Raw genomic sequence first — 16,778 nt, forward strand, 5'->3', positions numbered from 1 at the left:
TTATGGAACTATATTATTATATAGTATACTTATTTTGTCCTTTGCATGTGTTTTTTGACAAGTTGGCGCGGTATAGTCACGATCGGGTATTTCGGACCGAACAGGGTTTGGGGTCGAAATACAATTTTGGGATTTTATATTGGCATTTTATTATTATTTGAATATTCTGGAAATTATTTGAGTAATGATATGTGATGGAAATGACTTAAGTGCCCTTGAATGCTTATGTGTGTGAAATATGGCCCTAAGGGCAATTTTGTAATTTTGCATATTCTAATTACTTTCAACAAAAGGATTTTTGAGCTGAATAGTGGGATAATTTCTGATTTATCCCTCTAAAGAAACCGACCCCCTCTCTCCTTATTATTATTTTTTAAATTGTTGAATTTGTTGAAAGATTGTATTGGAATCAAGCTTAATTTGTGGGGATCTTGGACCTTGAATTTGTGAGAAGATTGAGGTAGTGTTTCTACCATTTTTAATTTGAGTTGCATTGTTGTAAAATATATGTGAAACCATGGATTAGGTTCTTTGATTGAATGTTTGTGAGATTGGAATTGATTATGATATTGTAGACATAGTTGTGTTTGAATTGGTAGTTATTGCTTTGTGTAGGTTTTAAATTGTGAAATTGAGAGTTCCTAGTTGCTGAAATCGAAGTGGATTCTTTAGAATTTAAGCTTGTGATTTCAGCTTGTTACTCATATGGTTGAGTTGTGTTTTGTGGAATTTTAGCTCAATGTTTGGAGCTTAGCTAGGATGTTGTTAATATGAATTTTTGATGAATGTTGGTTGAATTTTAAGCATGAAATATGTATTTTAATGCCCTGCTTTGATACTTGCTAATTTGTGAAGATGATTTTGGGTTGTGTGTAAGTTTGGGTTGAATTAGGTGTATTTTAGCATGATTTTCGAGCTGGAAAAATGGGGTTTCCTGGGTTTGGAACTCAGGGGCCGCAGCCCAGCTTTTTGGGCGCCGTGGCCAGCCCCCTGTTATAGGCATGGGTTTCCAACCCAGGTGTCGTGGCCCGTGTGGGGAGTGTCACGGCCTGTCCCATTATTTTTGGGCAGACTCGAATGCGATATTCGAATGACTTTGTGATTCGAACTCAGTTTCAAGAGTTCTATATATCGTTGGAAAGCTCGTTTCGAGCTCTATATTATTATCTGGTATTTCAATGCCAATTTTGTATTATGTGGAAGTGGATTTAGGGATTAACCCTATTTTTGTGGATCCTAAAAATTGTGACTAGGATTACCGACACTTGGTCAGGAGCGCCTGGGGATTTGGAATCTCCACGTTTGCGGGACATCAGGTAAGACAGTAGTTTGCACGTAGAGTTAAGAGCAGTGGCCCTCATGTTTTATATTATGATTATGATTTATTGAGAACCAGGATTAAGGTTATTACCCTAAAATGAGCGGTTATATAGTCTAGGGTTATTACCCAAGTAATTAAGAGATTTTGAGTGTTATGCCATGCTAAATATATGTTGGAATAAAGGATTATGCCCCTAAGGCATAATTAAGCTAGACGTGGTAGATTAGTACCTTGAGTTTAATAATAATACAGTCTAGGGTTATTACCCTAGAATTTATATGAAGGTAAGAAAGCAATGATGTTCAGTAACATTGCTAATCCAGTGAAAGCATGAGTTAGGGTTATTACCCTCAATAGATGTTATTTTAAGCATGTTATGATATATTATACGAGTAATTGTTTAGTATGCAAGTTAAGGTTATTACCCTAAGATTTTATATAGTATAGTATACATTGGATGCACGCATATATGTTTAGAGTTATGTGTATAAGACATAACTGGGTTAGACTTGATATACATCATCAGGATAAACCACCTAGAGAACGTAATGTATGGATTATGTGTATATATGAATAGGGTTATGCAAGCTAGGCATAACCAGGTTAGACTCGGTAACTATAACTGAGATAAACCCTACTAAGACCTTATTGTAAATAGACGTGTGAGCGTAACACGTAAGTCTATGCTACATAGACATAAATAGACGTGTGAGCGTAACATGTGGGTCTATACCACATAGACATATATAGGCGTGTAAGTGTAACAAGCAGGTCTATATTAAATAGACAAATAGTGCGGTGGCACCATTAATTATGTGTTATATATATTGAGATTAAGGGTTATCTGTTCAAGGCATAATCAGGTCGGACTCGGTAACCAGAAATGAGATGAACCATTCTAAGGCCTTATTGTATCTAGACGTGTGAGCGTAACATGTGGGTCTACACCACGTAGACATAAATGGGCGTGTGAGCGTAACACGCGGGTCTATGTTAAATAGAAAAAAAAATGGCATTATTGTATATGTGATATGCTAATTATAATTGCCGATATTATATACTGTCTTACTGAGACTAGCTCACGGATGCCTTACTGTGCAGGAAAGGGTAAATCTGTCTCTAATCAGCCATGAGTGCGTTAGCTGAGCGATGCTTGTACATGTTCAGGCCACACTAGACCAAGCGGGTTGGGGTCTACCAGTGATGTACTTTTGTAACTCTGATTTTGCCGCTTATAGGTCGGCTAGTGAAAAGACTTGTAATATTTTGTAAAAGATTTTTGGGATCCCAAAATATGTCACTTATGATTGTAAAGTTTAAAGTTATTACAAGTTTTATTTTCATTCTGTTTTAGATAAAAGTTTAAATTTCCCGAGCTTATTTTTTTAGTAATCCCGGATTAGGGAATTAGGGTTTCTTAATTGATTAGCGTAGCATGCCTAAGTGTTAGGGCGTTACAATCCTAGAGCTGGGCAACAAGTATACAGTGAAAAAGTCGCATCGCTTTTCAAGAATAGTGAACTGGGAGACATTACTACAATTTACCCTTTTAGTGACACTATATAGTGACGCGTAGAAAAGTGTGTGTCACTAAAGAGTTGAGAGTGTTTTTTAGTGACATGCACAATTAGACTCTAAAATTCAGTGTTAGTCTCTTGTAATGTGGGTCACTAAAAATATGGAGTGTCACTAAAGTGTAAAACCAAAAAATTTCTGAATTTTATTAATATAAAAAATATTAGCATATAGTGATGCGCCAGGCGCGAATGGATAAACATATCCCCACACATCTGGCGTATCACTATATCATAACCTAGTTTTTTTATAAAAAAAAATACAGTTGTAATTAATAAATAAATAAAAAATAAAAAATATATTTAATAATGGTAAATTCTAATTATTCACGCCACTCTCTCTTTCTTAATCAATTACAATTCTCAATCAATTAAAACATTTATCACCCAATATAAAAAATTAAATAATAAAATATAAAATAAATACAATAAAATAAAAAAAGAAAAAAAAGGCTGAATATAATCATCCTATTTAAAAAAAAAACCACGCCTGTTAGTGTTACCATATTTCTCTCTCTAAATTTATTTATTAAAAAAAATTAAAAAAAAAACTAAAAAAAGGTATAAAAGGGATATGTTAGAATAGAAACCCTAAAATTCCTCTCTCTATCGATCTCTATCTTTCTCTCCCCCCTATTTGGTGCGGCGATATACTCCTCATTCTCTGACCATTTTTTTTCCTTCTTCCAGCCATGCTCCGGCCATCAAATCCTCAAGCTCTACCCCAGTAAACTCTGAAGCCCTTAACCTTTCCCATCCCTTGTTCCCTCTTCTGTTGATCAGCGACGTTGCTAGGTGAACGATGATGGTCCAAATGGACCACATCACAGTGCTCGCAACGCCCAAAATTTCGAGCGATGAGAAGAGCAGAGATCTCGACGTACGACCAGAGTAGTCACCGGTGGCCATTCGCAGGCCTCGACGAACGACGACCATCCCTTTTGCACCTCCAGTTTAATCTTTCTGGGGTTTGATATTAGGCAGTTCATTTGTAGTTTTTTTATATAGATTTAGAGATTTTAGTTTTGATTTAAATTGTATGTTGTTTGTGTCCATTTCTTTTATTGTTCTAAGGTTTATCATTTAGTTCAAATGATGAATAAACTTTTTACTAATGTTTACTCATTTTGTTTGTTGATTCTGATTTTTATTTTGTAATGAAGAAAAGAGACTTTTTATGTATAGATTTGTTATTATTAATTCTGTATAGATTTTTGATGAATTGATTTTTGATTTTGTATAATTGTGATATTTTTTTATATTAGTTTATTAATAATTTTATAATTAAAATTAAAATATATTAATTTATAATTGATAAATATATAGTTAATTAAATTGTATCATTAATTAAATTATTTTTATAAATTTATAATATATAATCTAATTTTTTTTTTAAAAAAAGTAATATTAATTTTTTATATATATATATAAAAAGCATATTAACATTAATAAAAAAATTAAAAAAATAAAAAAAAAAGGATATAGTGACACTTTATGTGTGTGGCTGTTACTTTTTCAGTTTGAGAAAACCTGACTCTATACGTCTAGAGTGACGCACATAAAGTGAATGTAAAAAGGTTCAGTGACACGTGTGAAAAGTCACTAAAAACTGTCTTTCCAGTCACTCTCATTAGTGATGCACGTTGAAGTGTCACTAAATAGTTTTAGAGTTACTCAATGTGTGTCACTAAAATCCGTTTTTCTAGTAGTGAGAGACGTAAGCTGAAAACGACAGTCGGCAAGAATGAAGTGATATGATTATTTGCTAGAAATGTAAGTTTCTTACGCTTTACATTTATTTCATGTTAATTTCTATCTATTAATATTTGTTCTATTTTTCAGTTGACAGTGTACTCTATGTTATGTCCCCGAGCGAATGAGACTGAGTTTGTGAGTTGCATCACTGGCGGTGAGATGCCTTTATATATTGACTTGGAGGAACTAGTGTTCGGTGACGATGGGAAACCAACACAGGATGCTTTGCAAAGCCAGGCCCAAAAGCTTGCCTCGACATTGGAAGAACGAGCGAGTGCAGCCCGAATCTTTAGAGACTCTACACCACGTGCACCGTCTCCACCACGTGCACCGTCTTCACTACCAGATGAGTTTGGTGTTGTCCCATCTGCATCTATTCCTAGCAATTCAGAGCCTCAAGAATCAGTATCCTCTGCCATGATGGCAAGGTTGGCGATTTTGGAGTGGGAACAACTAGCTCTGAAGCAAAGTCAGGCTGCTCTTTTGAAAGGACAGAACGAGATTATGGGTCATTTGAAGACCATAATGAGACTCCTGCAAGATCCTGGAATTTCTCCTCCAATTGATATTTTGTCTTATGTGAAATATTTGTGGAGGTGATTATTTTATCAAAGTCTCTCAATTACAAATATAATTTTAAATTAATAAGGTTTATTTATTTTTTTAAGTGAACATTTTGCATTTGATAATTATATAACCAATATATATACTAATAATCATACTATATAATAAATGAATTTATTAGTATATATAATTAAATTGAGACAATATCTATCTATAATTTATAATTGTAATAAATTTGTAAATAATTTTGGAGTTCTATTTACACTCGTATACTTTATTATTAAAAAAAATTAAATTTAATAAAAACCTTTTGTATTATTCATTTTATAAAATTAATTAGGTATTTTATGTATTAATTATTTTTTTCTTTAAAAAATTTAAAGTATTCTATTTTACAAAAATAGAAGGGAATGTGTGCAAAATATCCTAAATATTTTTAAGAGCCACAAAATTAATAAATAATTTTGGCCCTTGTTAATTTACAAAAAACATTGAAGGCTAAGAACATTTCAAAAGTCTACTCCAATGATGTGTCAAATTGTGATGCAAATATTTCACATAAAATATAGCTCACTTTGTCAAAAGTCTACTCCAATGATGTGTCAAATTGTCATGCAAATATTTCACATAACAAAAAGTGATCTAAATTTAAATCACCATATAGTATGATGCAAAATTTCTATTACAATAAATGCTATGATTTTATAATTACTATTATGTCATTTTTAATATTTTATTATAAAAGTTTAGTAAACATGCTCCATTGTATTAAATGACTTTCATAATTATTAATATTTTACGATTAAATTTTATATTTATTATTGTGTGATTATTATTTTATATTTTTAATAAATTGTTAGATGAACATTTAATGATATATTAAATTTTGCATTAAAATTTATAATAATACATTGGAACATAACAGTAAAAATTGATGTAAAAATATCACAAAATTATTATTTGTACTAAATATAAATTAATTTTTACTTCTTCTATTAAAAATGGTCTATTATTTAAATTATGGGCTCACGTGCGAAGAAGCACATGACCTAACTAGTATCTATATATAAATCAAAAACTTAGGACAATCATGTGGGCGTCCTTATGAGTTTTTTCAATTATTATGTTTTTAATGAATTTTCAATTTTTATATTACTTAATAATAAGACAGCATTTAAAATAAAAATGTATTCTCTAATGAAATATATAATAATGTAAGAATTTAAAACATATCTCTCTTGATATTCTTTGTATATAACATATTTAGAGGGATAGTTATTGATATTTGGTATATAATATATTCATGAGGAATAGTTAGTTAGCTATCATTAGTTATTATTTTGGAGTAAGTATTCTGGAATTTAAAAAGTTATATGCAAGTGACACAATTTATTATTTAAAGAGCATATTATCATTCTTGTGAGAAAAATACAAAGACTTTAGATGGTACATGGATCGTATGGTAATAGTTTTACTCTTACTATTATTGTTTTGTGTAATATTATATATGATGTACGTATTGTATATTTTAATTTAACTATATATATAATTATATGATTATACTTCTCAATCTATTAGGCTAATCGATGGTTTATCATAAACTCAATACTACAAACTTGATAAATAACATTACTTCATATCATATAATAATTTATATTTTTATTAATTAATACATTTATATATATATATGATATTTTTATTTAATTATAAATAATTATTATTGATCTCAATCTTTTAGCCTAACCAATAGTGATGGTCATCAACCTTTTTGTCATAAACTTAATATATAATAGGTATCATTCACTCTTATATATGCACTACTCTTAATGGATATTATCTATAAATGAGTAATATTAGAAAAAATTTGAGTTTTTTATGATTATTTTTTTTATTTAATTAGAAAAATTTCTCACTTTTACATTACATATTACATAGGCTGGAATTGGTTCATCAATTGAAAAAAAAATAATAAAAAAAAAATTCAGCAAAAAAATGATAAAAAAATTAACTTTGACTTAAATATTTTTTATATAAATATATTTTTTATATAGTATAGAAAGATGTATTTTTGATATTTTCTTTAATTAATTAACTAAATTAAGTATAAAAATTAAAAAATTTCTTTTATTATTCGTTATCGAACTAAAATTTAATGGTTTAATATTTTTAAAATTAATATAAATATATTTATACATATCTTTATGCCCATTTCTAATGATGTTTCTTTTGTTTTTTTGTTAAATTATTAACTACTAGTACTCAACATTAATATACAAACAAATTAATAGGTGTACTATTCAAATAAAATTTAATATTTATTTTAACTAATATTTAATATTTATTTTGAAAATAAAGCATCAACATTAAAAAAAAAGATTTACTTACAATAATAAATCAATTGGTACGTATTTAGTTTATCTCAATTAGACCAGTTACATTAGTGGCCGAAGTCTACTTAGCTACAAAATGGGCAGCAGAATTACACACGAGGAACCCAGTACCCACTCAAAACAACAACCCCTTAGGCTGTAGTGTCAACTCTTCAATAATTATTTTAAAGTTATTTTTTTCCATTGTATATACTTCATTATCTTTTCTTTCATTTTTTTTTTATTGTGAGAAAAATTTATCAATTAATTAAAAAGATCTAAACATTATTATCTCGCGATATTAATCACGAGTTATATATATCAATATTCTCCAAGAAAGAATATGTATAAATGGCTAATTAACCTGAAAACATGGATTATAAAAGATAATATATGAGAACCGGATGCGTAGTATAAATATAATATATATATATAGAAATTTTTTATTACGAATGAAAAATAGATTATATTCTTTTCTTAATATATTGTCATATCTGGTTTTGAAAGAGGGACGAGTGAGCAAACCTACAAACTCTAGCTTCCTTATAAACGAGTCCTTGTTGACAAAAATACCCTTTATCAGGTCTACAATGGCGATCTTCACTACACACACATTGTCCCTCTAAAGCACACCCATCTTTTTTCTCTCGGCTCCCAAACAACAGCTCATCAGAAAATTCACTAGAGAAAATATTCTCAGGGTCCAACTCTTTTCTTTTCTCAACAAATTTACCAAAACTCGGGTACTTATCCTTTACACCAAGAAACGCCAAGTTTCGATTCTTAGCCCAATGGGGTTTCGCCCCATACTTGAAAAACGCCATCTGTTCAACCTCTTCCCACAGGTCTTGGTTAAGTCTGGGAGTCAACGCATCGCTGGCCCTGTAGTAGTTGAAGTCAACGACAACGGAGTCAACGGTTTGACCAAGGTAAGCCGTTGAGGCCTTGATGAATCGTATGAGGAAACCGTTGTAAGCGTCGACTCCACAGAAGTTTTCTGGGTTTAGATCCCTCAGTTTTTTGACGTCGTTTATGAAATTTGTGAAGGTCACTAAATTATTAGCTGGGAAAATCGCTGTCGTTTCGTAGAAGAATAGGCCGTTTATTCTTGGATCCCAAGCACACGACAGGTCGTTTCGTGTGGCGTAGAGGCACGTGCCTGAGGTTTGCATTTTGGCCTGTGGGCCCACCACGGGGTAGCCCGTGAAGATTACCCCGTTATTCTTTAATCCGTTAGCTGATAGTTTTTTGTAACCCACCACCGTTGCTGCCATTGCACATTTTCCCTTTGAGTTTCCTGAATTTTCTATTGCTTTCTCTGTACACATAAATATATAATATATATATATAGTAATTAATCTCTAAAGTTAATTAATTATCTTATAATCATTTTTTTTTTGTCTTAAAACTATTCAAAGCAAAGGATGAATATAGAAGATAATACTATTTCAGGGTAATAAGAACATGTTGAGAGAGACGGGTTACCAATATCTTATAATTTATGAATAATTATGGATTTTGTATAATAATTATTTAATTGAAATATAGTATTTCTAATTAGAAAAGAATTTGGACATTTTTCCGAGAATATTTACAGATACGATTCTCACGTACGTAGCCCGCGATGTATATATATATATAACAAAACGTAAAACAGATTCTGAATGTGGTAACTTGATGTTGAGATGACATTTGGGTTCTCTTTTCGTAAAGAGAACGTTAGATTTCTGGATAGAATAATGCTATATAAAGATAGCTAGTTTTTTTTTTTTTGAAAAAAATAAAATAAATGTACACCATGATGTGGGCCAAAATGGACATGTACAAATTAATTTTATTCCATTACCAGCAGCTCGGCTGGCATGGCAGGCAAAGAAAATAATATCAGTTCTGTAGTTTTCTCTTCTTCTTTATTTTTTTTAGTCCTTTCATTTCTGAACTTTTTGTCATTTTTTATATTATACACACAAAACGAATTGAAGAAAACAAAAACACGTAAAAAAACTGAAATAAGTGATCATTATTAATGTACATTCGAAAAATGTGTATTACATATCTCCTAAGAGAGGTACATTTTTTATCTCTTTCAAAAAAATATATTATTTTAATTTTTTAATTATCCTACATTAGTTATTAATTATTTTAGATTATATCTAATCTTTAAATAATAATTTACAATACTACAAATAAAGTTTAAATAATTATTTACTAGGTGTGTAATAAAAAATAATGTCGTGTGGAACAAAATTTGGCATTGCAAATTATTTAAAACATTTTAAAAATTGACTAATAGCCCTAAATAACTACACTCATAAAAGAATAAAAACAAAAAACAAAAAAGTGTCGAACTAATAAAGAGTCTGGGTTATTTATGTTTATTCGTGCCTTTAAGAAAATAGATCGTGACGTGTCGTGCTAAAAAAGAATATGAGTGTGTAACATTTTTAAAAAGTAAGCCTGACACGGCTGTAGGTCAAATATTTTCGTATCATATTTTACTCGTGCCAGCCTATATTTCTTAAACAAGCTAGTCTATTTTAAAATCCGAACTTAAATTCATTCTTTACTTTATATTATATATATATATTTTTTTTACAGTTACTAAAGTATATATATATATGGGTATGCTCTTAATGGGTATTACCCATGTATGGGTATTTTATTCTTAACCATTGGATCAAATATCTAATGGTTGATATTTATAATCATTAATTAAATATTAAAAAATTAATATTTCCGCTATTTTATTATTTTCTATATTCCTAAAATAAATAAAACTATTAATAGAAATAAAAAATTTATAAATGGAATTGTTATTTAAAAAACAAAACACACTAAAAAAATTAACAAACTATTTTTTTTTAATAAAAATCATTTTAAAGATTAAAAAGAAAAAAAATGTATATTTATCTTTTTATAAAATTTCTTCATACTAGAATTCTAAATTGCATTACTGAAAATAAAAAAATAATAATTTTAAGCTTTAAACTGTAATACACATAAAATGTATAAGATTTTTTTTTAAACCTAAAATCTTTAATTTTATAATAATTAATAATTATTTATATGTTTTTATTTTTTAAAAAAATACTTGAGCTTACCAAATCTATAAGAACAAAACCAATGAAGAAAATTTTAACAAAAAAAAAATGAAGGAAGAAAAAAGTGTCATAAACATTATTGAATAATGACAATTGCCAACACAAGAATTTCAGCACAAAAAATTATATTTGACCCCTACACAAGATTATCATCTTCCAATCCTAAAAATATAAATAATGAACAACACCTCATTAGTTATTCTAGGAGAATGATTCATGGTAATATCAAAAAAATCATTGGATGGTAATAATATTTTTCTAACAATGATAGCCTAAGTAAGAACTAAGAAGTATTGTAGCGTTTTATTTTTAAGAATATGAATAATATTAAGACAATTGGATTCCAAAATCAAGCTCCTATTCTTCTAATAAAAAAAAAAACACATTAATATACATGTAAATGATTTTTAGTTTTACAATAATAAATTATTAATAAACTCATAATTTCATAAAATAATAAAGTAGTAATTTTAATTAATTTTTGAAAATAATTTATAATTTTTTTTCTAATTATTAGTTGTAATTATTATTTTCAATTTTATAAAAAATAAATATAATTTTTTTTAAAAAAAATAATTTTTAGAAACTTGTCATTAAAAGGTTATTAAATTATTACCTTATTAATTTTTTTTAGTTCCCATCAATGGGTATTACCCATTAAGAAGTGTTCCATATATATATATTATAGCTTTAGTTACTTTTATATAACTTTTCAATAATATTTTACAGATAATCATATAAATTAAGTATTGTTTGAATATTTACTTATAAATATATTTAAATTTTTATAGATATTTTCATAATTTTTACTATAAAATTATAATATTCAGTATTACATTTAAGTTTTATTATTATTCTAACTTATTTATAATTAATAAATTCAAATCTTATCATTATTATCAATAAATGATAAGGTTTTTCAATATATGTCCTGTTGTGCTTTTCGGTCTTGTCGTGTGTCGTGCCTAATCTATTTGTGCTTACGTGTTGTGCGCTTCGTGTTGTGTCGTGTTTAAAGACATATTTTTTATATTGTGTCGTGCCAATTTGTAGCATCGTGTCATGTCATGTCCAAACCCGTATTTTTTCGTGCCTAGTCGTGCTCGTGCCATGTCAAAAAGCCTGGCCTGTATTTACAGCACTACACACACATAGTGGTAGATTTTGTGTGTTTATTACATACCAAATAGCAACAGTTTTTTGTATGTTTCAAAAAATATTTCATTCTACTTTTTTAACAAGCGTGTATACGTTGTAATTAATTAAGTTTATTTTTAAATTTTTTTGAATAATTTATTTATTGAAAATAAAATTCATACAATTATTTACTAAATGTACAATAAAACATAATATCGTATGCAACAAAATATTTAAATATTATTTTTTAACATTAAAACTATCTAAAAATTTATTAGTGACCCTAATAAATAACTAAACTAATAAAAAATATAAAACAATTTATTTTTACTTTTATTCGCAACAAATTTAGCAATTTATGATTAAAATATTTGTTATTAAAAAATATTATATTCATAAAATCACACTTTATTGTAAATAAATATATATATTTTTATTTATAATTATAACTAAAAGTAAATTAATTATATTTAAATACTTCGTAAAATTGTAAATACTTTTTTATTAATATGTAACGACTATTCACTAAATTGTAAACTTCCTTTTATAGTCATATGGAACTAATTAATTATTATACATAAATTTAAGCTAAGTAACTAATTAAGTAATGAAGAATAACAAAAGAAAAATTTGAATTTTTATAGTTAAATTAACTATTTAATTAAAAAAAAACATCAAAATATTTTTTATACTATAATAAAAATATGTTTATATAAAAAATATTTAAGTTAAACTTAATTTAATTATTTTTATCATTTTTTTTTTGAACTTTTTTTTTCAGCCAATAAATCAACAAACTCAGTACATATAATGTAAAAATGAAATATTTTTAAAAGAGAAATTACTATATGCATATTGCATTTTCCATTTTTTTTTTCATTTTTATGTTTTTGTTTTCATTTTTATAAAAATTATTTTGTTTCTACTTTAAGATTATACTGTTTTCATTTTAAAGTTAAGTTGTTTTCATTTCGAGGTTATGTTGTTTCTATTTTTATAAATAAATAAAAAGTCAATTATAAAAGTATAAATAGAAAAAAGTCCATTTTTTTAATTAGATAAAAAGATGGTGATCTTTTATTTATATTTTTATAACTGATTTTTTATTCATTTATAAAAATAAAAAGGCTAATAGGACTTTTACCTCCAAAATTTTATATCTACAAAATCATGCCCCTGAATTTGAAGATCATTAAAAATTCGTCCTGAACTATTGAGATTAATGGATTTAAAGAATTAGTATAATTGAATAAAATTCAACAAAAGTTCACGGAGCATGATTTAGTTCATGAACAATCAAAGAATTAGTATAATTGAATGAAATTCAACAAAAGTCCTTAAATCCAACAATCTTAATAGTTTAGGAGAACTTTTAACTGCTAGAAAAGTTAAAGGGTATGATTTGGTACATGTCAAAGTTGATGGGTCAAAAATCTTAACAATATAATCTTTAAATGGAAACAATATAACATCGAAATAAAAATAGTATAACCTTAAAATGGAAACAACTTTTACACAAATGAAAAAAAAAAAGTGAAAAAATATATAAAAGTGAAAAAAAAAACATTATACATGCTAATTCCGCTAAATTAAGCATAAAAACTAAAAGGGATTATTTTACAAAAACTTAAAAACAACAAAAAAATTACGTTTCACGGAATTTTAACATTTTTACGATTTTTTTTTTATTTTATTTAAAGAAAATACGGTTTTTTTATGTTGTAATCTTGTTAATTTGTTGTTAATTTTTTGTTATCTGTATGTTACTTTTTGTTGTTATTTTCACGTTATTTTCATGTTACTTTTATGTAGTTTTCTTGTTGATTTTATGTTATTTTCGTGTTATTTTTTAGAAAACTGTAAAAATGTAAAAAAAAAAAAAAAATCTTTGAACGTAAAAATATAAATATTTTATAAAAAATATTACCTTATGTAATTATTCCAAATTAAAAATTTATACTACATGGCTAATACTCATCATTAATGAAGAATATATTATAAAAAATAATGCATGAATTAATAAATAAACGCAATTAATATACAGTAGCCAAATATATGTATAGGTACCTGTAGCTCTAATGGTTTTAGAGATAAGGAGAGAGTTAGGCTGGAAACCAATGAAATCAAAGGTGCCATCTCCAGAAGCGTTTAAAGGAACTCTATTGTCGTATCTGTATACAGCTATATGCTTTGATGGATACCAAGTTATATCTCCAAATTCATTTTTCTTTCCATGTTCAAACCATCTCTCTTCAATCCCACCATCCTCTGTGAAATTATACCTTATGCTTCTTTTAAATCCCTTCTCTACTGACAACTTTACCTGTTTTCTTTTTTAATTAATTTATTACTTAAATCAATAATATTCTTATCACTAATTAATTATAATTTATCGATGATAAATTAGTTATCAAATAACGATACGCACCATAACAAATTAGCTGGCTCCATGTTATAATAAGTTAAAAAAAATATATATATATAAATATAATAGAGAAAAACTCAATGATTGAGCGTGCATAATGTAAACATATGTCTCCACTAATTCCCATCCACACTAGCTAATTAATAATTAAAAGAGTAATATTGGGACTTGATAACAATACTAAAAACAATAATACATTTTAACAATTCTCATACAAAAATATAGATTTTTTGTAAACATTTTTTATGTATAAAAAAATTATAAATTAAATTCTTTTTCTTAAAGAATAAAAATAAAAACTATATATTTCTTTTTGAGAAATACTAAAGCCAGTGCTTAGCCAATCGCAACGCAACATGTTGAGAAATTACTAAGCACCACTAGTTCTTAATAGCAATGCTCTTTTTTCTTACATCGGTATAATTGTGTATTTAAAATTTTATTTTTCACCATATAAATTATTTAAAAAAAATCATAAATTACTGGTATACCAACCATAGCATCTATAAGAATGTTATTAATTTTTATTATTAATTAGTGTGTGTAGGTGTAAAGAATGACAGTAATTGTTACCTTAGAGATAACACCCAACAATCCCAAAGAAACTTTGGCAGCATCAAGGAGAGGATCATTGGCCTCTATTCTGATGATCTTAGCATACCCTTCAGATGGCTTGGCCGGAACAACCATAGAAACCCCAATAACATGGTCATGTACGGCACCACCTTTACCCCACCAAGAGCTCCCATGGGCTCCAGTACTAATAATCCCACCAACACTGACGCCTTCCCAGTACGGTGCAGCCACCAAACTCAGCCCAACTCTTTCCACTTCATCTATCAGCCGCCGCAGTCCCACGCCGGAATCAACCGTCACCGCCATGTTCTTCGTGTCGATTTCGATCCCGGAATCGTAGTTCTTAGTACTAATAAGGAAATTTGGCCCTTCTCCAGATCCCGGGCATGCCAGTTTTGGTATGGTGTGTGAGAATTTGGAGACTACTTTGAGCTTGAGTTTGTTCCTATTTGCATGGGCCACAGCTAACCGAAGCTCCTCTTCGTTTTTTGGGTACGTGACATTTAGGACATGGCAGTCCTTTCGGTCTCCCCAGGCACCATAGGAGTTGGAGAGAGTGCAGTCACCACCACCGCCGCCTCCATCGTTGCATTGAATCGGATTAGGCGGCACCATGGCGAGTGCTACTGAACCGGGATCGGAACCGGTCCAGATCCATGTGGTCGGGTTGATAATTATTGGGATACCAACTATGAGCCATAAAAGTATTAGAGTAATATGCGGCATTATTATTATTATCATTACAAACACAATATTTTGTTGCCTTTCTTCACCATATATATAAATAATTTTTTGGGAGATATTTATGTGTACCCACAAAATCGTGCACCTTAATATAAAAAAAAGGAAACTTAAGAAAATTTTAACATATTAATCTCAATATTTTTTTAAAATTTTCTTTATATTTATTATTTTATTTTATTTTTTGAAAAAAAAAGAGCGTAATCATACAATTAATAAGAGATAATAGTTAGACCTCCCGGTCATTACAAAACAGATTCTCCCAAAAGGAGGAGACCGTAAAGGATCTGTACATTTTGTGGGTAAACGCCCACTTAGCTACATTATAGGCAACATAGTTACAAGTTCTACTAACATTCATAAAATTACAACATATAAAAGAATGAGAAGACTTAATACAAAAGGAGACATAGTTCTCAATAGCCCAATGGGACTCCTTCCCATTAAGAGCATTGATCACTAGTCTCGAGTCACTCTCTACAATTACAAATCTAAAACCTAAATCCATCGCCGCAGTGATAGCCAAACAACAGGCCGCTGCTTCTCCACATAACACATCCATAAAATCCAACCAAGCCATATGGATACGAACCACCCTACCCAGATGATTTCTTACTACAGCCGCTATGAACATACTCTCCAGTCCCATTCTAACATCATAGTTCATTTTAATCCAATCCAGAGGAGTTGGATCTCATATCTCCCTCAAGGTCAGAGTCGGGCTAGGCACAAGAGAAGCACGTAACTCTGCAAAAGAAGTGCAAATAAGGACAATACATTTCAAAACATCAGGGGGAATATTATTGTGTACAGCTTCATTGCGCGCCCTCTAGATGGTGTCAACAACAATCGAAGCATAAAGGAAGACATTCTCAGCTCAGATACCCCTATTTTTAAGATTTCAAATGAATTTAAACCAGTCCCAAATACTGATACCATTGTCACAGACAGGGTAAATGCCCCAAGGTGAGGGACGCCACAAGTGTAGCGCCACATCGCACAAAAATAAATGTTCAACAGATTTCTCCGTCGATCCGCATAAAGGACATCTCATATCCTCAATCTGAAATCTTCTTCCAATCTATAATCTAACAGGGAGCGCCTTGGACAGGATACTCCACCAAAGAATCTTATGTCTCTCTAGTATTTTACTATTCCATAACTTGTTCCAAAGCGACGTAGCCACCTCACAGTGACGAGCTCTTTCCGTACCCT

The 16,778-nt window shown here is 29.0% G+C and overlaps 1 protein-coding gene across 1 annotated transcript; it reads right to left on the reverse strand.

Annotated features, from left to right (window-relative positions):
* Positions 1 to 7,972: 7,972 nt before the first annotated feature.
* Positions 7,973 to 15,638, reverse strand: LOC115699356 (L-gulonolactone oxidase 3). Its single transcript, XM_030626717.2, has 3 exons — positions 14,820 to 15,638; positions 13,889 to 14,144; positions 7,973 to 8,901 (listed from the first exon to the last, which is right to left on the reverse strand). Exons 1-3 carry the CDS (start codon positions 15,561 to 15,563, stop codon positions 8,072 to 8,074), a joined length of 1,830 nt encoding a protein of 609 aa, XP_030482577.2. The 5' UTR covers positions 15,564 to 15,638; the 3' UTR covers positions 7,973 to 8,071.
* Between the last annotated feature and the right edge of the window lie 1,140 nt (positions 15,639 to 16,778).

This window comes from Cannabis sativa, chromosome X (assembly GCF_029168945.1).
Source record: "Cannabis sativa cultivar Pink pepper isolate KNU-18-1 chromosome X, ASM2916894v1, whole genome shotgun sequence".
In the NCBI taxonomy this organism is placed as follows: domain Eukaryota; kingdom Viridiplantae; phylum Streptophyta; class Magnoliopsida; order Rosales; family Cannabaceae; genus Cannabis; species Cannabis sativa.

Excerpts from the sequence above, each read along its gene's own strand:
- LOC115699356 (XM_030626717.2), bottom strand. The coding sequence starts at position 15,563 with ATGATAATAATAATAATGCCGCATATTACTCTAATACTTTTATGGCTC. Across the intron at positions 14,145-14,819 it reads TGTTGGGTGTTATCTCTAAG|GTAAAGTTGTCAGTAGAGAA; the intron begins GTAACAATTACT and ends AAAAGAAAACAG. Across the intron at positions 8,902-13,888 it reads TAAAACCATTAGAGCTACAG|AGAAAGCAATAGAAAATTCA; the intron begins GTACCTATACAT and ends TTATGTGTACAG.